Source organism: Loxodonta africana, chromosome 2 (genome assembly GCF_030014295.1).
Source record: "Loxodonta africana isolate mLoxAfr1 chromosome 2, mLoxAfr1.hap2, whole genome shotgun sequence".
NCBI classification, from domain to species: Eukaryota; Metazoa; Chordata; class Mammalia; order Proboscidea; family Elephantidae; genus Loxodonta; species Loxodonta africana.
In genome coordinates this window covers 152746589-152771323 of record NC_087343.1, presented here as the reverse complement: position 1 = coordinate 152771323, position 24735 = coordinate 152746589, and the positions used below count along the sequence as shown (strand labels likewise).

The 24735-nt window shown below is 43.3% G+C and overlaps 1 protein-coding gene across 5 annotated transcripts in view; it reads left to right on the top strand.

The window, feature by feature from the left end:
* The first annotated feature begins 5379 nt into the window (after positions 1-5379).
* The window catches only part of NRG2 (neuregulin 2), a 208091-nt gene continuing 188735 nt past the window's right edge, over positions 5380-24735 (top strand). For all 5 annotated transcript variants that reach the window (XM_064276999.1, XM_064276989.1, XM_064276980.1 and 2 more), the window contains exon 1: positions 5380-6052. In XM_064276999.1, coding sequence (XP_064133069.1) covers positions 5380-6052 — 673 coding nt within the window. The remainder of the gene's footprint in view (positions 6053-24735) is intronic.

Here is a 24735-nt window from a genome sequence, read left to right as displayed (position 1 = left end):
GTGAAACTCAGTGACCACATAAAGGCCCTATATATCTCCTTGACTAACCAGGTCTCCTGGATGTGGTAAGTCATGTGACCTGGTCCATGGCCCTTTCTGGCCTGCTAAACTGGCTAAAGCTGGAAGAAGCCCATATTGTGTAGGAGGGATCTGAGTGAAGAAGCCAAGCTTTTCATGTGGGTGTTCTATCTTGAATTCAGAATGTCTATACCATTCTGTCTACTTCTGTTTTTGTTCTCTGTGATTATTATATAGTGACACAGCCTACTGCTACCATGTACCAGTTATTTCACAACCCTGTGGTGAGGTGTGGTGTACTGAACACGTCTGACTTCCATTTCTCCTTATGGTTCTGTTCAACAGTGTAAACTTGAGTTTGTGGCAAATTTTGGCTCTACCAATAGCTTTGTGATCTTGGTAAAGTCACTTAAATTCTCTGAGTGGCTCATTTTCCTCATATGTAAAATGATGCTTTTATCTCCTGCTCTCCAGTGTCATGCTTTCAAATAGTATGGCATTTGTGGAAGTAGTTTGGAAAGATTCACAACCACTCAGATGACAATGAAACTGAGGCCGAGAGAACACCTAAAACCAAGCGCTTTGGCACTGGGCCAGCCTGAGTTAGAATCTCTGCTTTGCCTGTTGTATGAGCAAGTTATCAAACCTCTAGAAGTCTTTCTCATTTATAAAATGCAGAGTTATTGAGGTATGGGAATAATAAACACAAAGCTCCTGACACATTAAAACAAACAAGCCCGTTGTCATCGAGGCGATTTTGTGGCCCTATAGGACAAAAAAGTTTTTTTTTTTTTATAGGACAGAATAGAACTGCCCCACAGGGTTTTCAAGGAGTGGCTGGTGGATTCCAACTGCCCATCTTTTGGTTAGCAGCTGAGCTCTTAACCATTGTGCCTCCACGTCTCCTCCTGACACATAACAGGCCATTAAATATGGTAGCTATTATTATTTTCATTATATCACTTACTGAATTAAAAACAAAAACCAAACCCGCTGCTGTTGAGTCGATTCCGACTGATAGCTACCCTATGGGACAGAGTAGAACTGCCCCATAGAGTTTCCATGGAGCGCCTGGTGGATTTGAACTGCCGACCTCTTGGTTAGCAGCTGTAGTACTCAACCACTACGCCACCAGGTTTTCCACTTACTGAATTAGGATGAAGAATTAGCAGGTTTAGAATACCAGGTTTATTTCCTAAGACACGTGTACTAATTCACTTTGATCCCAGGAAAAATGTAATATAGAATTTAGGCAGTCCTTACTACTCTAGGAAACAAAATACCTTGCCCTTACATGCTAATTGGCTGAGGCTAATTCTGGAAGCTTATCCTCCTACACATGGCACCTTGAAGACATCTGGACAGGTACCTTTCTTCCTTTTAGAAGTCTCTGCCTAAGTCCCCACTTCTATGGCTGCAGGAATTCTAGTAGACTGTTGGTGTATCAAAACTTACCTTTGTGTTCTAAGGCTCTCTGGAGAGGATAAAATTTTAGTGCAGTGGTTCCCAACCCCTTTCAGCATGAAAATCACACCTTAAGGTAAAAGCTTTCAAGAAATCTCACGTAAGATAGTTCTACTTTAAGTAGCCTTTAATTGAGAAAATACATGATAAAAATTCAACAACAGTAAAATGAAAAAAATTAGAGGGGCTCCTCTTTACATTTTTTTTGTTTTTGAATAGATAGTGCATGCACCTGATACAAAATTCACAAGGTGCAAAAGAGAATACCACGCAGAGTACCCCCTCACAGTTCTGTCTGTCAGTCACCCAGGGCCCTTTCCCAGAACCAACTATTGCTTCAATTTCTTCTGTGCCCTTTCAGAGATACTCTAAGCATTACCAACATTCACATGTATATCATTTTGTAAAAAGATAAATGATGGCATATTTTACTGCTCTTTTCCACTTTGCTTTTTTTATTTAACAATGTCTTGTTAATTTTTTTTTGTTAATACTTTAAAATTGCTATGTAAAAAAAAGAGACTATGTATTTTTGTTCATTATAATAGCCTCTGCTATTGAAAAACTGCGTTGCATTCTTTAATTCACAGAAAATCTTAGTGTGCAATAACTACATGCCACTTAGAGATTCTCAGCTCTTAGACTGGGAACCACCGGTCTAGGTAAAATAGCAATAATAGTTTGCATTAATGTTGCCTCTTACTCTGTGCCAGGCATTGTTCTAAGCACTTTACACATATTATCTCACATAATTTACGTCCTTCTTATCCTTCTAGTCTCTGCTTAAATGTTATCTCCTGGGAGAAGCCTTCCCTTATCTAAGTAGACCTACCTGCTCCCCTTTCCATTATTCTCTATCATTTCATCCTATTTATTTCCTCCAGGACACTCATCACTGTAAGTAATTAGTTACCTATTTGTCTACTTGTTTACTGCTGTCTCTTCATCCACAGGATAAGCTTTGAGAGCAGGGACAGGGTCAGTTCACTATAGCATACTCAGAGAACAGTGCCCCAGTGCTTGGCACAGAGCACAGTGCTTGGTACGTTCCATTAAATTAATTAACAAAAAACAGCCTTATGAGGTATACTTTCTTATAATTTCTGTTATACTGATGAGGAAACTAAGGTCCAGAAAGTAAAACACACTCATCTCAAAGTTAGTAAGTTACAAAATTGGCTTGAAGCTCAGTTCTGTTTGACTTCAGAACCCAAGCTCTTTACCACGCCTCTGGTCTCACAAAGAAGACCAAGTATAGTCCTGGCTGGTGTGACCTGAAGCAAGTTGCTCTTCCTCCCTGGGCCTCAGTTTCTTCAAATGAAAAATGAGAGGGTAAAGTTAATGATTTTCCCTCTAGCAGTGTTTACTGATTTAGGAGATTTGTGGTCTATGAGAATGAAAAGGGGAAGGGGCACTGAAGGGACCAACAAGTTTTGCTCCATGCCTTTAAGGGAACTGATTTTCAATTATTTTCTTCCTTCCCTTCTTCCTCCCTTGGAGATTTGCTGATCTTTATTCTATGTCAGGCCCTGTGCAAAGGGATAAAAAGGTAGGAATCCAAAGACTAATAGGACCTAAAAAACCTGTTGCCATCGAATCGATTCCAACTCATGGTGACCCTGTTTTTTTTTTTTTTTTTTTTTTTCGGAGAACTTCCCCACAGGGTTTCCAAGGCTATAAATCTTTACGGAAGCAGACCACCACATCTTTCTCCTGTGGAGCAGCTGGTGGGTTTGAATTGCCAACCTTCCAGGTAGCAGCTGAATGCTTAACCACTGCGCCACCAGGGCTCCTAATAAGACATAGGCTCTGCCATTAAGGTATCTGGTCTTACGGGGGATGCAGTTTCACTAATAGAGCTAGAAGGACAGTACGGGTCAGTGCCATGATGGCAGCAGATATGAGACTCATGGTAGCACAGAGGAGGGAGGGATTCATTCCATCATGTATGCATATGATGGTGGGGATGATGGTGAGTGTGTAGGATGGGGAGATGAGGTATAATGCTTGTGCCGTGTCTTGGAGGGAAGAACAGTCTTTCAGGTGGACGAGGTAGAAGTGAGACTTTATGGTCACAAGAGATCATGCACAGAAGCACACCAGGAAATAGCACAATGTGCTGAAGATGGCTAGGGTAGAGGGGTGGCTCTCAGGGTATGGAACTGGCAAGGTAGAGAGGCCTCATGAAGAACCTTGCATGCCATGCTGAAGAGTTCAGACTTTACTTCTCAGAGCAGTGCTAGGGCCAAATCATATTTACACCTTATTTTTAGAAAGATCACTCGGGCAGTGGTAGGACTGGAAGACGGAGATGAGGCTAAAAGTGTGGAGATGAACTAGGAGATTTTGCCACAGTACAGATGAGAGATGATGAGGACCTGGGCCTGAGCTATTTGCAGTGGGGTGAAAGAGGAACTAGATAAGTTGAAGATTTTTAAAACTAGAGCTAAAGGACTTGGTGACTGATTGGATGGAGGGAGAATAAGATGAGACTAATGGACTTATTGGAATGAATTAAAACAGTGCCATTAATAACCATACTGAATTTGGAGTTGGGTTATTATTTCTCAATAATGAGGCTGGCTTTGGATATATTGAGTTTGAGGTGTCTCTTAGACAGCTAGGAGGAAAGGTCTAGGAGTTCCTTTCCAGAATAGCAGTCCTCTCCCAAGTCAGATATCCTTGGGCCAGTTTCCTGAGAGGAAAGTGAGGGAGGCACACAGGGATAAAATTCTCAGAGACATCACTGGAATTTCTGAGCCCAACTTGGTTCAAGGATAAAGATCGGGGAATAATAACTCTCTGGACCTTCATTGGTGGAAGGAAGATGGATCATGGACCTGTATTCTAAAAGCAGACACTGGCTCCAGTGGAGCAAATGCTACTGCCTCCTGCAAGCACCAGACTTTTAAAAAGAAACTATTCCCCATGGAGTAGCCTCTGGCCTCTGACAGGCTCTGGCTCTAGATCTCGGGTTGACTCCCAAGAAGTTTCCCCCACCTCCCTTACCGAGTGGCTTTTAAAGAGAATGTAAGTTTAAAGATTGTAGAGTTTGTAGCCTGGTCCTGCTTGGCTGCTGGAAAAAAAAAAAAACAAAAAAACTCTGTGTTGGGGACTAGACCCTCTCCTAACCACCACCCCTGCTTAGGTATCCTCAATTCCAAGAAAGAACTCCATGTCCCCTCATCTCTTTCCAAAATAACCTCAGGTTGGGATCCATCCTCACCTGAACTCCAATCCCCAGCGCTCCCCAAGCGGTGCCAGGGCCGAGCACGTGGACTAGATTAGGGGCAGGCCTCCAGGGTCCTCCCAGGGAAGGGGACGGTCCTGGAGGCAAGAGGCCGCCACCCCGGCGGCGGCAACCCCCTTGGCTCCTACAGCCGGTGGCCAAAGGCTGGGTCACGCCCTGTTTTCCACTCCCACGTTCATAGGATGGTGCCAGGCTCCGTTATCTCTACTCCGCCCCCTCCTCACGCACCACCACACTGTCATGCCGATAAATTCCCAAGAGCAAAGGGTAGCGCAATTCCTCCCGCGCCCCTGCGGGCCCTGAGGCCGGGCACTAAAGCAGTGCGGTGCCAAGCTTCCCCTGCAGAAGCCGCGCTCCTCACTCGGTCCGGGGGTAGAGGGGGCGCGAGAGAGCAAGTGGGCGGGCGTCCCATCCTCCGCATCCTCCTCCAGGTCCTGGCGCGCGGGGTGGGAGCGCTGCGCGCCGCCGCGCTGCGCATCGCGGCCCGCTCGCCGCCTGCCCCCTGCCCTAGCTTGGCCACCTCCCCGGGCTGCCGGTGGAGGGCTCCGAGGCGCTAACGTTACGCTGTTTCCGGTTTTCCAGTGGGCTGTTTCCCCTCCCAAGGCGGCAGCAGCGGAGCGGCGGAGCCCCCCAAATGGCCTGTCCAGATGCGGCAGGTTTGCTGCTCAGCGCTGCCGCCGCCGCCACTGGAGAAGGCTCGGTGCAGCAGCTACAGCGACAGCAGCAGCGAGACGAGCAGCAGCAGCGAGAGCGGCAGCAGCAGGAGCAGCAGCAGCAACAGCAGCATCTCCCGTCCCGCTGCGCCCCCAGAGCCGCGGCCGCCGCAACAACCGCAGCCCCGCAGCCCCGCATCCCTGAGAGCCGCCGCCCGCTCGCGAGCCGCAGCCGCCGGCGGCATGAGGCGCGACCCGGCCCCCGGCTTCTCCATGCTGCTCTTCGGTGTGTCGCTCGCCTGCTACTCGCCCAGCCTCAAGTCGGTGCAGGACCAGGCGTACAAGGCACCGGTGGTGGTGGAGGGCAGGGTACAAGGGCTGGCCCCGGCTGGCGGCTCCAGCTCCAACAGCACCCGCGAGCCGCCCGCCTCGGGTCGGGTGGCGCTGGTGAAGGTGCTGGACAAGTGGCCGCTTCGGAGCGGGGGGCTGCAGCGAGAGCAGGTGATCAGCGTGGGCTCCTGTGCGCCGCTCGAAAGGAACCAGCGCTACATCTTTTTCCTGGAGCCCACCGAGCAGCCCTTAGTCTTTAAGACGGCCTTTGCCCCCCTCGATACCAACGGCAAAAACCTCAAGAAAGAGGTGGGCAAGATCCTGTGCACTGACTGCGGTGAGTCGCCCCCTCCCTCGGCTAAAGACAGGGGGGAGGGGCGAGGTGGTGGAGAATGGGGGTGGGGTGGGGAGGTGCTGCAGGTGCCCGGGCCTGGCAGCGGCCGGCAGCTGGAAGGGGGGGAGGTGGGGCCGCCCCTGGGCTGGGTGCCGGGCACGGGTGGGTGAGGGCGTTGGGGTAGGGGAGAAGGAGGATCTGGCTCAAAGTGTGCCAAGGGTGGGGGGCGGGGGGAGACGCCGGCCTGTGCCAGCAGGGATCTGCGGCTGATGTATGGCATGTGGGGCTGGAAAGCTGCCATCATAGCCCAGTAGCGGTAGGAAAAACGGAGAGGTCCGGGCGGTGCTGGCCGGCTCAGTGAGTCAGGAGTGACCCTCGGAGGCCTGGTCCTCTCCGCTCCCACAGGCCTGCCTGGCCCATGCTGGCAGGGTCTGCAGGAGCAGCTGGGCAGACTCCCAGGCTGTGAAGGCCTCTGCTTACAAGTTCTCCTAGGGAATGATCGCCCCCACCCCCTCCTTCCTCTCCTGGGCTCACCGCTCTGCTCATCGACACCGCTGGCGCAGGCAGAGTTGGACTTTTTCTGTTACTGTTTTCCGTCCTCCATGTGGCTCGGGCTTTTTTTTCTCCGTGGTGACTGCCTGTCTTAGCTAAGGGATGGCAGAGCCTTCTCTTAATCTCCAGGACTAGAGAGCCAACACCGTTTTTGGCTGTTTCTCTGAGCTCTCACTAGGTCTGTTGGTTGTGATGGTGAAACAGAGTAACTTACTTCTGCTGAACGCTGTAAGTTCAGCTCTGACATCTTGCTGGCAGCATGTAACTGACCGCATCTCTCATCTTCACCGTGTTGTGTGCTGCACAAGAATGCAGGCGATTAGGAACAAAATCTGAAATCTGTACCTCTGTGCAGCTGAGAATAGAGTCTTCCACGTCAGAAGTTAAAAGAATGCCCATCTAAAACAGCTTTTTCTTCTTGTCCCCGAAGTACTTAGTTCTCAGTAGGATATTTCAAACTGGTTTGTCCTGCACCGGAGTATTTGTGTTAGCCTGTCTTGTGCTTATTCATATTGGGGTTTCATTTTGTCCCAACTAAGGCTGAATTTCTTGCATGCCATGTGACTCTCTGAACCGTATTATCATTAAATTGTGACAGGTGTCCTAGACTCTCATAGAAGTTGGTGTGCTTACCAGTTTACCAACTAATTCTGGGTAGACAGGCTGTGAGTAGCAAAGAATGTGTAACTGCTCATAGAAGGTTTTGCTACCCTCATCTTTATAGATCTGTGCCTTTGAATTTTGGGAGCTTCCCTTCCTCCATGCCCTTCAAGAAGCAAATTTCAGTTTAGTGGTGGGAGCAAATCTAGGCATTATGTTAAACTGTGATCACTTTACATTAGTCAGAAGAACCCTGACAGTGCCTTAATTATGGAGGAAAACAAACTTTGGGGATAACAGCAATGTCACCTCTGACATTGTTCCAAGGAATATTGTTGACTGCTCTTTAATGTTGGTTTTTATGCTCAGAAATGTTTTATGGTGACAAGTTAAGACCAGATAAGAATTTCTAATTTTTTTTTTCTGGTAAGTGTTTTCTCTGAGATCCCATGGGGAGCTGTGGAACTATATTATGCAGTGGGAAATAGATAGGAAAAACATTTATTGAACCTTGTCCAAGGACAGCTTTTGTTTGGTGGGTAGCTCCTGAATATGCACAGTTCACATCTCCACATAATCCCTAGTCTGGTCCACTGAGGACCTGATGATCATTGTCAGATAGGGACATACAGTAACTTGTATGCATCCCTTGTCTCCCTTCCCCCAATACGATATGCTCTTATCATTAATGTCTTGTTAGTTTTCATGAGCATTTAATAGTCAAATGGGGAGATCATGAAAGATTTGCGGGTCAGAAATATGATTTGCTTTTAGGCTAGGGCCATCTCATTAGTAAAATAGAATGTGTAGTTTAGCTCTCAAAAAGATAAATTTAGGACTGAAATCACCAGCAAAGAGAAGGCCCTCACATAGCACAAATTACCAAGGGGCAGGGAAGGTATATGGAAGTAAACATTTTAGAATGCAAAACGTTTTTGCTTTGACTTGATAGTGTGTAGGTGAGTGTCAGTTTAGGAATTAGAAATTAAAGACCGTATATGTGAGAGGAGACTTGTAGAATTGGTGCTAATATGACAGAAGCATATAAACTGCATTTTTTTTTCTACCATGTGATTAAAGCAAACATGCAACGGTAATGGTGTATTAAATAAGGAAACAAAAGCATTCTAACTAACCACAACACTTTCCTTGTGCTCAGCAGGAAATAACTAACAAATTCATTTTCTGTTTTCTATCTCTAAAGAAAGCCCTCTGGGCCACAGGGTCATTGGGAACATTTTCTCCTTGGAGCACATTTGCCCATTGCAAAATAGGGAAACTGGCACTTGGAAACTGTCATCATGGCGGTTATATTGAGCAACTGAGGTTGAATTGTTACTTTGTTTAGCTGGTTTCAGCTCTCTGAGTGTCTGGATTCTGAGAGGTGTAGCTCCTAGGGATTTTATTTAGAATGCTGTGTTTTGGGGAACTAGAACTTTGGGATAATGTACCATATGGAGAGATTGTCCTTAAAGTTGGCATACGCCTCAGTAGCTTCAAAGCGGGGGTCATACTGGACCTCTCCTAAAAGGTCCTCATAAATGGCTAATTTCAACTAAACTGTGAACTGTTGACTTGCAGATTGCAATCTAAAGTGGGAAGGGGTCAACAGGACTTTTGTTGGAACAACAATATCTGCCGCAGAGGCGTTTTTATAGATCAAATATGTATTATTCATCCAAAGTACTGTCTCTGGTGGTAAAGAATTGAGTAAAACGTTTGCGTTTGTAACAAGAGTGCATACATTGAGATGTTTTCTGTGCCTTCCATAGAAAGAAGAGGAAAAAGAGTTAGAAAGGCCTTACGATGATTAACAGCTCTGCACAGTGCTATAAAACCATCTTGTTCTGCAAATAGTCCTGCATTTTTAAAGAGGGTTGCTTACATGTATTTTGGCATAATTACACCCTATCTTGTTGCTTTCCTATATATGCACATGTTTTTAAGTTGTTTCCTTATTGAACAGATGCAGTAGACAGCATAAAAAAAGAAAGATCACTTCTTCCTTTGGAACTTTCTGATGTTCAGTTTTCCAGTGGATAGTATACTTTTTTGTTTAAATGGGAAAGGTGTTTCGGAGGGCGGGGGGACTTTACACACTTTTGGGTAGTTTTTAATTAATTTGGCGCCCAGATTCATATATTAGAGGAAGGTGGTTCACAAAAATCGTATAGCAAAAGCAACTGCATATTTTTAAAACGCTGTTTATTTAAAGAATATTTTCTTCCTCAGCCAGCTGGAAACCCAGCTGTGCTGCAGTTTGAAGATGGGAAAGTGAAACTAGATTAGACACTGACCAGTCCTTTGGAGGGGACAGGCTTGGTTAAAGATTTAGGGGTTGAGTTACCATCATAATGTCAGTATTTGTTTTAGTGATTGCTTCCCTCAGCAGGCTGTGGGGGGTATGTACCATATCTTATCTTTAAGGTCTCTTTCTCCTAGCTCCCCTGCCCCTAGGGTTTAGTCCTGTGCCTGGTTTTCAGAGGATCTCTCCATTAGTATCTTTTGAATGGATGAAGTCAAGTGAAGCTAAAAAAGAAAGCCTCCAGATTAATAATAAAAAACAAATTCAGCTCTATGATCTGTGACATCAAGCCCTATTCTGAAAAGCTGAGTTTGATGATAGCCTTTACCTGTCACTATGGGAACCTTTTTTCCAAAGGAGTCTGTTATCAGTTAGAGTACTTAACCACAATGGGCTTAATCATTGTGCTGATTAGTGTTAATGGGATTTGAGCAGTGGATAATAAAGGTCTTGCTCCAGAAGACCCTCCTTTTTTTTTTTTTTTTAAGGGCCGATTACCACTCCTCCACCCCCATGTTTAAACAAAAATAAAATAACAATTTGAATTAACATAGTTTGGGAATTAGAGAGGGTGGTATATTAAGTTCCTCTTGATCCCTAAGCAATGCTTCCTCTTTATCGTCCTCTATTTATCTAAGGTATTTTAATTTTATTTCTTAATAGCAAATACATCAAGTTAATTTTTTTCTTTTTAAAATTGTACTTATGTTTTTGAATATGTAACGCATTTATATGGGTCTAGATTCAGAAAGTACACAAGGATAAACCAAACCAAACCTGTTGCCATCGAGCTGATTCCGACTCATAGTGACCCTACAGGACAGAGTAGAACTGCCCCATAGGGTTTCCAAGGAGCGCCTCGTGGATTCAAACTGCCGACCTTTTGGTTAGCAGCCGAGCTCTTAACCGCTGTGCCACCAGGGCTCCTACATAAGGATATATGGTGAAAATTCTCCCTCTCACCCTGTCCTCAGCTATCCAGCTCTAAGGCAGTTGTAAAATAAAATATTCTTGAAATGTGTCTTTCCCTAAAGCAAAATGTTTTTCAAAATAGACATCTTTTTCTTTTAACAAATAAAGAATGATATTTTTGCCATTAAGCCAACTTTATGGTAAATTCTTACCCAGATAATACATGTTTTTTTAAACCTAGTCCAAGATTTAAACTACCTAGTTTCTGTTATCACAGTCCTTTTCTATCTGAAGTATCTAGTGAAAGGGGCCTCTTTTCCCCCTAATCAGTATCCTGCGCCACAAGTGTAATACTAGGGTCAGGAATAAAGGTTCCAACTTATTTTTCAGGTACTTCGCCATTAAGAAGCTTTTCTATGGCAAAGAATTTTGCATGAGTCTTAATGGGGACGCTCAAAGGAGAGATCCAAAGTTTTGACACTGAGCTTTTGGGTTCCAGCTCCAAGGCCCACATAACAGTTCTCACGTTTCATGCTCTTGGTAATCATGCAGTAGCCTCCCAGGGGGCAATCACATGAGGCCATACATGGAAAGAGAAAACTCCACAGTGCATGATTGCTTGAATTTTCACGTAGAAACCAGAGACACCAGTTGAGGATGAAGAGTTTGATTTTGACCACATTTGTGTACAGCTGGTATGATTCCGGAATGAATTCACTTGGTGAATACTGGATTTTTTTTTTTAAGGAATTTATTTATGTTTTCTGGAGAAATATAAACACTTCTAAAAAATATTTTATTGTGGTTAAAAAAAGACATAATAAAACATTTGCCATTTCAACCATTTTTATGTGTACAATTCAGTGACATTGATTACATTCATCACGTTTTGCAACCATCACCACTCTTTGTTTTTTCATCATGCTCAACAGAAAACTCAGTACCCCTTAAGCAATACTTTCCTACTTCCCACTCCCACTCACCCCTGGTAACCACTAAATAACTTTTGCCTCTATGCATTTGCCTATTCTAGGTATTTCATGGAAGTGGACTTATACAATATTTGCCCTTTTGTGTCTGGCTTATTTCATTTGGCATAATGTTTTCAAGGTTCACCCCTGGTGTAGCATGTATCAGAACTTCATTTCTCTTTATGACTGACCACTATCCCATTGTATGTATATACCACATTGTGTTTATCCATCTTGAGTACTATTTTGAATGATGAGGTAACCATTTGAATATAGTGTTAAAGTTTCAGAGGATCAGGGAGTTGCCACTTGGATAAGTAGGAAAAAAGGTGACTATGCAAATATATAAACAGTGGGAAAGTCTTAACTCTCTAAATCCCTTTGGTTTAGTGACATTTGGTAATTTTGAAAATGATTTGGAAAAGGAATGACATGTCAATATCAGGGAAATTTCCCCAGTGCAGTAGTCTTCAAAAACTTGTTCTTGGGATTTTCTTTTTTAGGCCTGAAGTGTTGTTGGCATAATTTTCAGCAAAAGTAGAAAAAAAAAATTCCCCCAAATTTTGAGTTTGAATGTATATATGTGAGATGTGGATTTTTTGTCTTGTGTCTACTGAATTAACCCCCTGCCTCACTTACTGGAATTTATGTATAGAAAAAACCCAATTCATGAATTTCAAGAGACGATACAGGGAACTCTTTATAAAACTGGATAAGGTAGATGGAATTGACCATTGGAGGTGCTCATTTATGACAAGTTTAGAAAATAACTGTTTTATGTCAAATTAAAATAGACTTTAAAAACAACACGAAAACACACATACAAATCTTGCTGAGCCAGAGCTCCATGTAAGGATGTAAGAGCTGAAGCAAACCTGAAGGATGATTAAAAGGCATTAGGATGACATGAAAGAGGACATGCTGTACCCAGGCAAAGTGCTGGGAGCTTTTGCCAACCTGGGGTCAAAAGACAGGCATTCATTCTGATTGAGATCAGTTGGCGCTAATCAGCTGTGATGCTTTTGAAATTATGAAATGAGGTTAAGTTTAAGGAGCTGTCTTTCTCTGGCTAGTTGGCTAGTTGCTGCTGGGAGTGGGGCATCTGACCTCCATCCATGGTAACATTCCTTCCCAGTTTGTAGTGCAGTGCAGTCCAAACAGCCTCTTCAGGGACCTCTCTGGACAGAGGCCTAGCGTCTCCAGAGCGTGTTAGCTCTTCTCTATGCCTCTGCTCAGGACCTGCTTGTGCTGCTTGCCCCCTGGGAGCGGGGCTGGAAGTGGTCAACATTCCATTTACTCTTGCAGATGTTACTGGAGTGGCAAGGGGCATGGGCATCCCCAAGGGTTTCTGTATTTTGGTAGAAACACAGACCCCCAAGTGTGATGTTCAGGTTGCTTCTTCATCTCTTTTTAGAAATGGAATCCCTAATGGTTCTCTTTGTCCTTCACAGATTTTCTTCCCTGCACTGAGGATGTTGGCTTCCCTCTCCTCTTTGCCTCCCTGATCTGTTTTATTAAAACTGAGGATCTGTCTTTGTCCTTTAGGCTGGGATGTTTTACTTGGTCTTGATCTTGATCTTGATATTGGTCCAACTAACAGAAGCCAAGCTGAACCAACATTCCACTGAATCGAAAGAGAGGAGAGTCACTACATGGCGAAATGCCTGATCTAGCCCATGCGAAAATCAGGACATCATCGATTCTATTGTGACAGCGATGTGATTTGCTACACCAAGGTTCTGTTACTAACACAACTTTCTTCTAATTCTGTCTTTCAAATGTTTGCTTCAACAAATATTTGAATATGAGTTCTGCATAAGAAACTAGGTACTTGAGGGGAGCTGTATTAGACACAGTCCCTGTCATTAAGGAGTTTGCAATCTGGAAGTACAAAGATACAATAGTAACTCAATCTAGAATATGATAAATACCATAAAATATCCCAACAGAGTGATATTGGGAGGAGAGGAGGAATCATAAAGGCAAGAAAGATCATATCTGATTAGAGGATTAAGGAAAGTTTCTTGGAGAAGGTAGTTTGAGACGGACTTCCAATAGTCAGAGACAGAAGAGTTTAGGGGTGGGGTGGGGTGGCTTGGAGATAAAGAGAAATTAATTGATTAAATTGATTCCCTGCAGAGAGAGAAGAATTCTCAGCAGCGGAGGAGCATGTTTGTGGTACACAAAATAACCAGAATAAAAGGGAGGAAATGGGCAAGGAGCCTGGAGAGATCGATTAGGGTGATAGTTTCACCAGTCTTGAACGCTAGGCTGACGAATTTATACTTAATTATGTAAGTAGTATTTGAAGGCTTAGGTTAAAGCAACTCAATGTTTTATAGTAATCAGTGAACAGCTTTTGCACATATTTTGTTAAACCTATCCCTAAATATTTCACATTGTTTTTAATGCTATTATAAATGATAAATAGAAAGACAATTTTTTTTATTGACTGTGTCCCATGGCCTTAATAAATTGGCTCATTAGCTCTAGTAACTTTTTTTGTAGGTTCTTTAGGATTTTTTATATATATGCTTGTGTTGTCAGTGGAAAAGACAGTTTTACTACTTCTTTTATCTGTTTGCCTTTTTTCCCCCCCTTGTCTTATTGCACCGGCTAGGACTGCCAGACACAGTGTTGAATAAACCCGTTGCCGTCGAGTTGATTCTGACTCATAGCGACCCTACAGGACAGAATAGAACTGCCCCATAGGGTTTCCAAGGAGTGCCTCGTGGATTCAAACTATGTTGAATAGAAGTGGTAAAAGTAGACATCCTTACTGTACTCCTGGAGGGAAGCATTCAGACTTTTACTCTTAAGTCAAAAATCAAAACCATTGCCATCAAGTAGATTCTGATTCATAGCGACCCTATAGGACAGAGTAGAGCTGCCCCACAGGGTTTCCAAGGTTCCATTGGTGGATTTGAACTGCCGACCTTTATGGTTAGCAGCTGTAGCTCTTAACCACTGTACCACCAGGTCTCCTCTACTAAGTATACCATAATGGTTAAGAGCATGGGCTCTAGAGTCAGATGGACCAGGGTTTGGAAACCATCTTTCCTGTTTTCCAGCTGGGTAATGTTGGGCAAGTTACTTTCTGTGCTTTAGTTTCCTATAAAATAGGAATAGTAATAGCACTTAATTACCAGGAGTATAAAATGAGATAAAGCATGTAAAATGATTAACATAGCACCTGCTCAATAAATGTTAGTTATTAACGATCTTGTTAACTTAGACCAGTAGGAACAGAAGGACTAAGTAAGTGAACATTTTAACTGGAAGTGGGCTGGGGGCAGGAAAGGAGCAAAATTTTCACCAACAGCTATAGTTTTTCACCCAGATATTCTTATTCACCTCCACTTGAGGGTCACTGGGCTGGGCTGGTAGAGGTGGTGATGAGAAGAGAATGTGTGGTCTCATTGTAGGGAAGCCCATGTGAGCAGTCCCAGAGTACTAATGCTGCTTCCGTGGAGGTTCCAAAACCAAAAATCCAAACCAGTTGCTGAGCTGATTACAAATCATAGCAACCCCGTGTATTTCAGAGTAGAGCTGTGCTGCTCCATAGGGTTTTCAAAGGCTGTGATCTCTGGGTAGATTTGAACCACCAACCTTTGGGTTAGTAGCCGAGTGTTTAACCATTTGCACCACCCAGGGACTCTGTGGAGGTCCCAGTGGACTTTAAATCTTGATGTGCCCGTGGGTATTTTGTCCATATGTTGGTCAGTTTTTTTGGAGGCCCAGCAGAAAGGTATTGCTTTTCTCTACATCACAAATAGGAGGACTAAGACCCATATTCCAAAGCATCCTTTTATAAATCTTACATCATGGTTGTGAAGTGAACCACAGGTCCAAGTTCTAGTCCTGCCAGGCCTGCTCTTTGACTTGGGCAGGTCTTGTCTTATATTGTACCGTTGCTGAAAGTCCCTGGAAAATGGCTGAAAGCTTAATTTTTTTTTCAAGGAAATCAGGGCCCCTGACTCATCCTGCTTTAACCTGGAGGTTTCCAGGTTTGGGGTTGGGTTCACATTGAATCATTCATACTCTCTTTTTCCTTGTTTCTGTACTGAGTTGGGGTGGATTTGGTGGATCTGGTAGCTGCCCACGAGTATAGGTGTGGTTATGTGAGGATGGTGCAGGACCAGGCAGTGTTTCATTCTGTTGTACATAGTGTCGCTATGAGTTGGAACCGACTCAATGGCACCTAACAACAATGTGACAGGGGACATTTTTGGAGTTAATTAATTAAATTTATTGGTGTGCAGAACCTGATGAACATATGAAACTTTGCTCCTTAAGTGTTTTTAGGACAAAGACTCTTTGCTTTGGGTTCATCCTCTAAATATTTGTTGGCTATTTATCATCCCTCAGGCCCTGGGCTGGCCACACATCCCTGACTTCAAGGAATACTCTATGTATTTATTTATTCTTAAGGTCTTACTACTTGTGGTCTGTATCTCTTAAATGACACTTATCATTTAATGCCATGCATTGTTAGTTTTTCTTTGATGGGTCAGTGTTTTATCTCCTCTACCTGATTCTAAGCTCTTTAGGGGCAGTAACTTAAAGTGTGGTTAAATAAACATTTGATTCGATGGTTATTTCCAAGTAAGAAGGCTGCTGTGAGCCCTTTTTCTTTCTCTACTGACCGTTTTTGTCCTAGAGAAATTTCAAGATTCCTCGAGAGACAGCCCAGGCTAAGAGACCAGACCAACCATGGAAAGGGCAGAATTTCGTTTTTCGGTCATGCCTCAGTTCAGTCTTTTTTTCTTTTCTTGATAGCCTGTAGTTTTCTTCATTTTCGTGCAAGCAATTCTCCTCTTCTCGTGAGTTTTAGGATTATCTCTAGGTGTTTTCCCATGTGTGTTAATATTTTGGCTTGTGTTTCCTTTCTGTCTTTTTGGTTGGTTGACTTCCAGCAAAATTCTCTACTTTCACTTGCCACGTGAACTTTTTGGATGTTCCCCATTCTGGTCTCTCAGTGGAATGTGCACTTGGACTCAGTTACTCTGGCCTGTTAGTGCTTCAGGCCAAACTAAGTGTCTTTTCTCTAGTCTGCTGAGATCTCAGATTAGGAGTGGTTGCACCTTTTTGCCTGCAGGCAGCTTGGGGGCTTCTGGAAGCTGATACTGGTCCTTAGATAATTGTTTTCTTGAAAGGATGGAACTCATAATGTCTCCCCTTTGGCATGCTCATTCTTTCACCATTGAAATGAGGCACTTCTGCCGTGTATGCTTGACTGAAAATATTGGGTAGGGATCATGGAGGGCCCTCTCCAGAGGAAGTTCTCTTGTAGTTCAGAGTTCCTAAGGCTCTAGAATTCAACTTCCTTAAATCAGAGTCCCTTCTACTGGTGCCTGTGGCCCTAAGTATAATCTCAGTACAGCCCCTAACCACACTTGGTTTGGCCAGTAATGAATTTCACAAGCATTGCACAATTGATAAGGAGCTCTGGTGGTACAGTGGTTAAAACACTTGGCTGCTAATTAGAAGATCGGCAGTTCGAACCCACCAGCTGCTCCATGGGAGGAAGATATGGCAGCCTTCTTCTGTAAGGATTTATAGCCTTTGGAACCCTGTGGGGCAGTTCTACTCTGTCCTGATAGAGTTGCTGTGAGTCGGAATTGACTCAATGGCAATAGATTTTTTTGGTTGGGGCCAATTGATGACTTCTTCTATGGTAACGTTACATGGATTTAGAGAGGAGAGTTTATTTAAGATTCAAAATGTAACAGGTGAATTTAAGTAGATGATCCTTCGTGTCTGAATTCCTATCTCTGGGTGAGAAAAAAAAACGAACAGGGTTGCATCCAGTGCAAACTTCCCAGCATTGCCATTGACTGATTAGATTTCAGGGGGAAAATAGTAATGAAAAGAAGAACAAAAAAAAAAAAAAAAGAAAAAAGTGTCAGACCACACTGTGATATAATTATCACAAAGTAACACCAAGCCCCGCAAGTGGAGAGTTTCTTTCAGAGGACACTGGGGCTTCCAGAGGCAACCTATCTGACTGCTTATTCTTAGTTGTTTTCCTGCTCTTTTGAGTTTTACTTATGAGATCCTCTTGCCCAAGGCTTTACCCCTCCTACCTTACTCCTTGCCTCCCTTCTCAGGCCTGCTGCCATACTTGCTTTTGTCATAAATGTAACAACCACGTCTCAGCCCCATTTCCAGTGTTGAGAGAAGTTTTCAGAAATTTCCAGTACAAAATTCCCAACCTTTCCTTGGATTTTAGGTCTTATGGGCCTAGTGAGAAGTGCAAAAAAAGCCCCAGGATAGGCACCTATAAGGGTGAAACCACATCCAACAAATCTGGCTGGAGATCTCTCAGGTCAAGTTATTTTGGACAAAACATGGAATTTTCCTAAGCAGGCCTCTCTCATACCTCCAGATCTTATTTCCAAAGGGAATGCTTTTTCCAAAAACGGCTGGTAACATTCACCGGACTCTTAATAACACCAACACTACGTTGTCTTGTCTAAGTACTGGCAGCCATCTCTTTCAGGTAGCACCTCTAGGGCCCACCCTAGGTGATTCAGGCCAATACTGAGACATCCTAGGTTGTGGAGTGGTGCAGTATTATATTCTGGGCACAGCAAGGTATTACCACCTCTGAGACAAACTTTTTACTGCTGGAAAAGAATCTGATTTGTAGGTTGAAGGAAGGCACAGGGGTGGCCCCCAGATTGGGAGGGAGCTTGCTGTCTTTGTTTCTCATTATGTAAATTGTCTGAGTAGGTTTCCTCTGTGCGTGGTATGCACTCAGCTAACTGAGAGGGCAAATGGGAGCTGGAGCTGCGACTGGCTCTCTTGGGAATACTGTTTTCTCCTTTGCCACTTTTACCCGGGTTTCTGCCTTTACCCACATGCAGTGTGAGCTCCGTGCTTCTTCTGTGTGGCATCACAGCCTCAGGGCCTCTGGTGAACGGTCTGCCTTTGGCCTAGAGTTTGTTGTACAGAAATAAGATTTAAAGGCATTTGGTGTTAGATTAGTTCTGTGAAGGGATCTCTTAAAACTTCAGCATATCCTAAAGAACCCCAAAGGGTTTGATGGTCTACTAATTCCAGAGGAGGGGTAGGGTGTTGTCACTGTAAGAGGAAGAGTAGAAAGGGGCAATAGTGCTGCCCTGTTCACATGGCTCAGGGGAGTAATCCAATGGACGTTTCTCTCCATTTTATGGTTCAAAGATTATTTTCTTTGGAAGAGCTTGTAACAACAACAGTGAATTGTTGGGGTGGGGATGAGGCTCATGGCTGGCCTGCAGTTGACGCAGCCACCCTTAAAGATTGAAGCTGGTTTGTGGATCCTGCCATGGGGTCATCTAGCAATGTTACAGATGCAGGGTTTGGCTTTTCTGACACTCTTCTCATATGGTTCTTTCCCTTTACCTTTTCTTCTCAGGTCATTCCATCACTGGATCTTCTTCCTTTGACCACTTTGTAAAGGGTACGGTTCCGAAGGGGTTGTTCTCTTCTTAATTTATATAATCTGTTTTGAAGGTTTCAGCTATATATAGCATAAAAACCAAAACCAAACCTGTTGCCGTCAAATCGATTTCAACTCATAGCAGCTCTATAGGACAGAGTAGAACTGCTCCATAGGGTTTTCAAGGAGCACCTGGTAAATTCAAACTGCCAACCTCTTGGTTAGCTGCCCAGCTCTTAACTACTACGCCACCAGGGTTATAGTGGTTAAGAATGCATGCTCTGGAGCTGATTTTTAAGGGTGAATCTTAGATCTGTGATTACTAGCTGTATAGCCTTAGGCAAATTAATGAACCAGGAGGTGCTTCAGGTTCCCCATCTGTAAAATGGGCTGATTATGTACCTCATAGCATTGTGATAAGAATTCCGTGAGTTACTCCAAAACGATGGCAAATGTTTTGCTGTAAAGTACCGTTTGTAGAAAACATTCAGTACATGCTAGCTGCAATTACTGTTATTGTTAATTCTGTTGTTAGCAGGAAGAGAATGGTTTTGTGTATCGCCTGATATGAATTCAAATCTATTCCTTACTTTTGTTGTTGTTAGTTGCTGTCTAGTCTGTTCTCATTCCTTACTAGGTATGTAAATATAGGAAAAGTCCCTTAATTTTTTTTACTTTAGGATTAGAGCTGGCAATTTAGTATTAGAATATTTTCCTTATTAGAAGAGAGTCACTAAGGCCAGACAAGATTCAAGGGTACGGGAATGAGACTCCGCCTCTTGATGGAATGAGTGTCAAACCATTTGTGTATATGTTTTAAAACTATTACAGAGGGTTTTAAAAACTTTCTGGCCACAATTGTTTATATTCCTCTCACAGGCAAAATGCACTCATCCCAACTCAAGACCCCTCTCCCCTCAAAGTCTCATGTATTACGGCATCAAGCTTAGGTTCCACAAGTACCATCTCTTTAAAACTTTGTTTTAACATGATGAACATAACTAATGTCACTGAATTGTACACGTAAAAATGATTGAAATGGCAAATGTTTTATTATATATATTTTACCACAAAAAATTTTTTTTAAACTTCGGATTTCACTACATTATAGAAAAAGCTTTTTTTATGTAGTTCTCTGTCGGATTGATGTGCTATGTTGTTGTTCATTGCTATCTGGGGTTTACTGCATTAGACAAAAGCCACATCCAGAAATCTTATCAAGATAAACCCTCCTCTACCTTGAGCTCCCTGTGAGGCTGCAGTGGGAAAACACTCTTAAGATTAGTAGAATCCCTATTCTTTAATGACGGGGATCTGGGAGGCATGCCTTAAGACCCTTCTTAAAGATTCTGTAAGGCATCACCTTTGATCTCTCTGAAGTCTTAAAAAAAAACAGAGGATAAAATTCAAAATGTCTGGAACTGAGCTAATTTTTACCCAGACTTCTCTTACCATATTCTCTTCTGTCCTGGACAACCCCCATCTTAGATAATAACATCTATCTAGTTTTCCAAGCCATTAGAATCCTCAAACTCATCATTGGCTCCATTCCTGAATGCAGTGAATTGTCAAGTCATGACAATTTCTACTTCTGCAAAGTCTCTTCCATTTCTTTTCATTTGTGGTGCTCTAGTTGGGTACTTACATCTCACCTGGACTGTCATAGTAGTTGCTAAATGGAATTGCTCTCTTCAGTCCTCTATTACTAGAATTAGCTTTCTAAAACAAAGTAGTTCTCTTCCCTCGACCCAGAAATCTTCAACAGTTTCTTATTGTCTATAGAATAAAGTGAAAACTCCTTCTCATGACATATAAGACCTTCCAAAATTTGACCCCTACCTGCATTTAAGCCTTTGCCCCACTCTTCACACTTACCCTTTGCTATAGCCAAAATATACTGCTTTGAAATATACAAACGGATTTTATATTTCTCTTCCTCGGTGCTTTTGCTCATTCTGTCTCCTTGGCTTGGTATGCCTTTCATTTCCTTCTTAGTTCATTGCTAGCCTCCTCATCATTCAAGACTCAGCTCCCGCCTGCTCCTCAAAGCTTTTTCTGATCTCCTCAGTCAGAATGAACCGCGGCCTCCTCTATGGCTAATGCTCTCGGCTGCTAGCTGAAAGGTTGCAGGTTCAAGTCCACCCAGAGGCTCCTTTGAAGAAAGACCTGGTGATCTACTTCTGAAAAATCAGTCATTGAAAACCCTGTGGAGCACAGTTCTACTGACACATGTGAACATAATGCCCTATTCTATCACTTAGCATAGTCAGATGGGGAGAATGGTATGTATGTGTGGTCTTAGTCTAGACTGTGAACTTCTTGGATGTAAGATGGAACTGTAGCAAAGGATGCATCTTACTTACCTTTTTGTGCCTTACATAAGTTAGATGGCCAACAACTGTTTGGTAACTTAACAAGAGATTGAATTATACTTTAGGATTAGAACTGACAATTGGGAATAAGCTTCGGGCTCATGGAAGGAGAATGGCCTAGGTATGTCATATGTTGGTAGAGATACAAAAGTGGTAAATTGAGGTAGTTGCTTTAGATGAAATTGGGAGGTTGCTTTAATTACAAAACGCTGCACTAGACTCTGCTATCATTGTTGCTGCTGTTTGTGTTATTAGTGAGAACCAAATCTCTGGTATGTGAAATGGGGTGTTTTATTAGCCTCTGTGGGAAGCATTGTGAAAAGATTATGCAGATATAGGAGAATTTGGCTGTTTGGTATGCCTCTGTAATCCCTATCACATTTGTGGTATTTGCATATAATAGGAGATCAATAAATATAAATTGAGGGGAAAATGAGTGAAGAAATGGTATCTTCTTTTGTGTGATTCTGTAGGATACCTATATGTGCCGTACCCAAGGAGCAGATCAGGAGAGCTGGTTCAAAATCAGCCAAAGTTAAGAGAAGGCTTATACATCACAAGTGATTTATCAACGGTCATCTTGATACTCAGGGCTTTCTGCTTTGCTATAGAGGAGTGGGATGTAGCACGGCCTTAGGATGTGGACAAGGTGATTGGTGGCAAGTGAATGGCAGAATTTCAGTTTGAATCAGGCAGTCAGAAGTGACAGCACCTTTTAGGTGGTCAGGAGGAGGATCTGGGGTATGTATCCTTAGTTGAGGAAAAGAGGATTAATCAGGCCTTGTAAGGTTTTTTTGGTTTGTTTTTATTGTGGTGAAATTATGCATAGTGAAACATACACCAATTCAACAATTTCCACACGTATAATTCAGTGACATCGATTACATTCTTCAGATTGTGCAAGCATCCTCACCCTCCTTTTCCAAGTTATTCTACCACCATTAACATAAGCTCACCGCACCCTAAGCAAAAGCTCCCCATTTCCCCCTCCTTCCCACCCTGGCAACCACCATTAATTTATGGTTTCTATATATTTGCTGGAGCCCTGGTGGTACAGTGGTTAAGAGCTCAGGTTGCTAACCAAAAGGTCGGCAGTTCAAATCCATCACCCACTCCTTGGAAACCCTACGGGGCAGTTCTACTCTTTCCTATAGGGTCACTATGCGTCAGAATCAACTCGATGGCACACAACAAAATCAAAATATATTTGCTTATTTCATATCAGTGAGATCATACAGTATTTGTCCTTTTGCGACTGACATTCGCTCAGCATGATGTTTTCAAGGCTCATTCATGTCATGGTGTGCTCCAGGACTTCATTTCTTTTTATGGCTGAGTATGTTTGTTTAAAGGAATCCTGGTGGCACGGTGGGTAAATGCTCAGCTGCAAACCGAAAGGTCAGCAGTTTGAACCCACCAGCCATTCCGAGGCAGAAAGATGTGGCAGTCTGCTCCCATAAAGATTACAACTTTGGGAACTCTATGGGACAGTTTTCTACTCTGTCCTGTAGGGTTGCTGTGAGTTGGAAGCAGCTAGACAGCAATGGGTTTATGTTTGTTTGTTTTTATTTTTCAAATGATGAGATTCCTTCCTGGAAATTAGCCTCCTTGGGTCCAGTCTCAGCCCACTGCTTCCTGTATAACTTTGTGCAGGTTATGTGTAACACTCTGGGCTTTTGTTTTCAGCTGACAAATGGTGGTTTCTTCTTCAGCTGTGAGAACTGGAGTGGAGAGAATGTGTTAAGCCAATTAGGTAAGATGCATGGCATGAAAATAGAGCCTCCGTGAGTTTATCATTTTTCTCTGAAAATTTTAGCTAAATCCTGGGTTGGGGTACAATCTCGATTTCCGAGATGTGGAATTTCTTTCTTGAAGCTGGACTTCTCCTGTGTTTCATTCTGAGTATCAAACCTAAGCAGCCTCCCAGAGTCTGTGATTGTGATAATTGGATGGGAGAGTTGGGGCAATTTAGGAAGATGATGGGGGCCTGACCTCCTCTTGCCTTTGAAATCCACAAAGAAGGGAAAGTGATGAATAGTTGATCAAAAAATAGGGAGTGTCTCTCCTTAATTAGGACAGCTGGCTCAGTGATAAAATTATTTTACTCTGTTGATGGCCCTCAGGACCAGATGCTATGAAAACAGAAATTAAACTATGACTCTGGGCATCTTTCTCCATACAGTGAGGGCAGTGTAATGTCTTCTCTGTGCCCTTGCCCAGCTGTGGATTCCTCTAGGGAAGCCTCAAGAGTCTTGAGGAAGGGGGCTTGCTGGGCCTGAGTCACAGATTTCCAGGGAAGGGGTAGATTCAGTTTTCAGAGTGCCTCACTGGGGATGTGGGTTTTGCATCTGCTTGGCCCATGGCTTGTCCTTGGAGGCTCTGTGTCTTTCTGTTTTTGGTAAGCCCAGCTCAAGGTGACCTCCCTCCACTCCATAGATAGGAGAGTTGGTCTGTTTGGTCTCTCTATTATCCCTGAGAAGCTGATTTTGCTACAGGTCTGGGTGTACCATATGGCAGCCTAGATTGCAGTGATTGTTGGCACTAGTCAACAGAAAGAGCAGACTTTTTGGCTATAACAAATCCCCCAAGTAGGGTTACCATACCATCTGTGAGTGCAACATATAGGATCAAGAAGGTGGGTATACAGTCCCATTCTGATCCACTCCTCATGGCACCCCTGCTCCCAAAGAAATAGAGAGGCAAGTTTATCTTCAAATATTGGCTAATAGATATCTTTTAGCTGCTTTATTGTTCTTTTCTTTAAAGGATGCTAGGGAGGTGTAGTAGTCATGTTTCTTACTGTTCCATGTATTTGTCCTTTTGCAGAGCCTCAAACAGTCTAGTTAGGGATATCAGATTAACATGAATCAATAGCAAGCGACATTAGAACAAAAAGGTAGATCAATTTGGACTGAAAAGTTTCCAGGACAGATAGAGATTAGCCATGAAGAATGAATGGGTTTGGGGGATCTAGAAGGAAAGCAGAAAGGCTTCTAGGTCAAAAGAACAATATGAGCTGAAGTAGAGACAAGCAAAGTGTCTTTATAGGACAAGGAGGGGTTTATAGAACCAGTTGGGATAAAGATATAGGGAAGATAAGATTAGGACTGTCAGGCAGTACTAGATTAAAGGGGTCTCAAGAGGCAGGCAAAGCCGTTTGGATTTGGAGATGATAGGGTACCATTGTAAGTATTGGAGCAGAGATATGATATGAAGAGAGGAATGTTTGGAAGTGCTTTGTACACACAATTCAGAGTAGACTGGAGTTGGGTAGAGATACATGTTTAAGAGATCAAGGAGGGAATAATAAAGTCCTAGAAATCATGAAATCTGGGAGAAGAGGCCGGTAAGCTAGACCATTCCTTTCCAGAATCTGTAAGACTTGGTGATGAGCTGAGTAGCAGGCATGAAAGAGAGAAGGGGGTTAATGTTTTGATTTTGGAAAGCTGGGAAGAATAAATGGAAACCCTGGTGGCGCAGTGGTTAAGCGCTATGGGTGTTAACCAAGAGGTTTGCAGTTTGAATCCGCCAGGCGCTCCTTGGAAACTCTA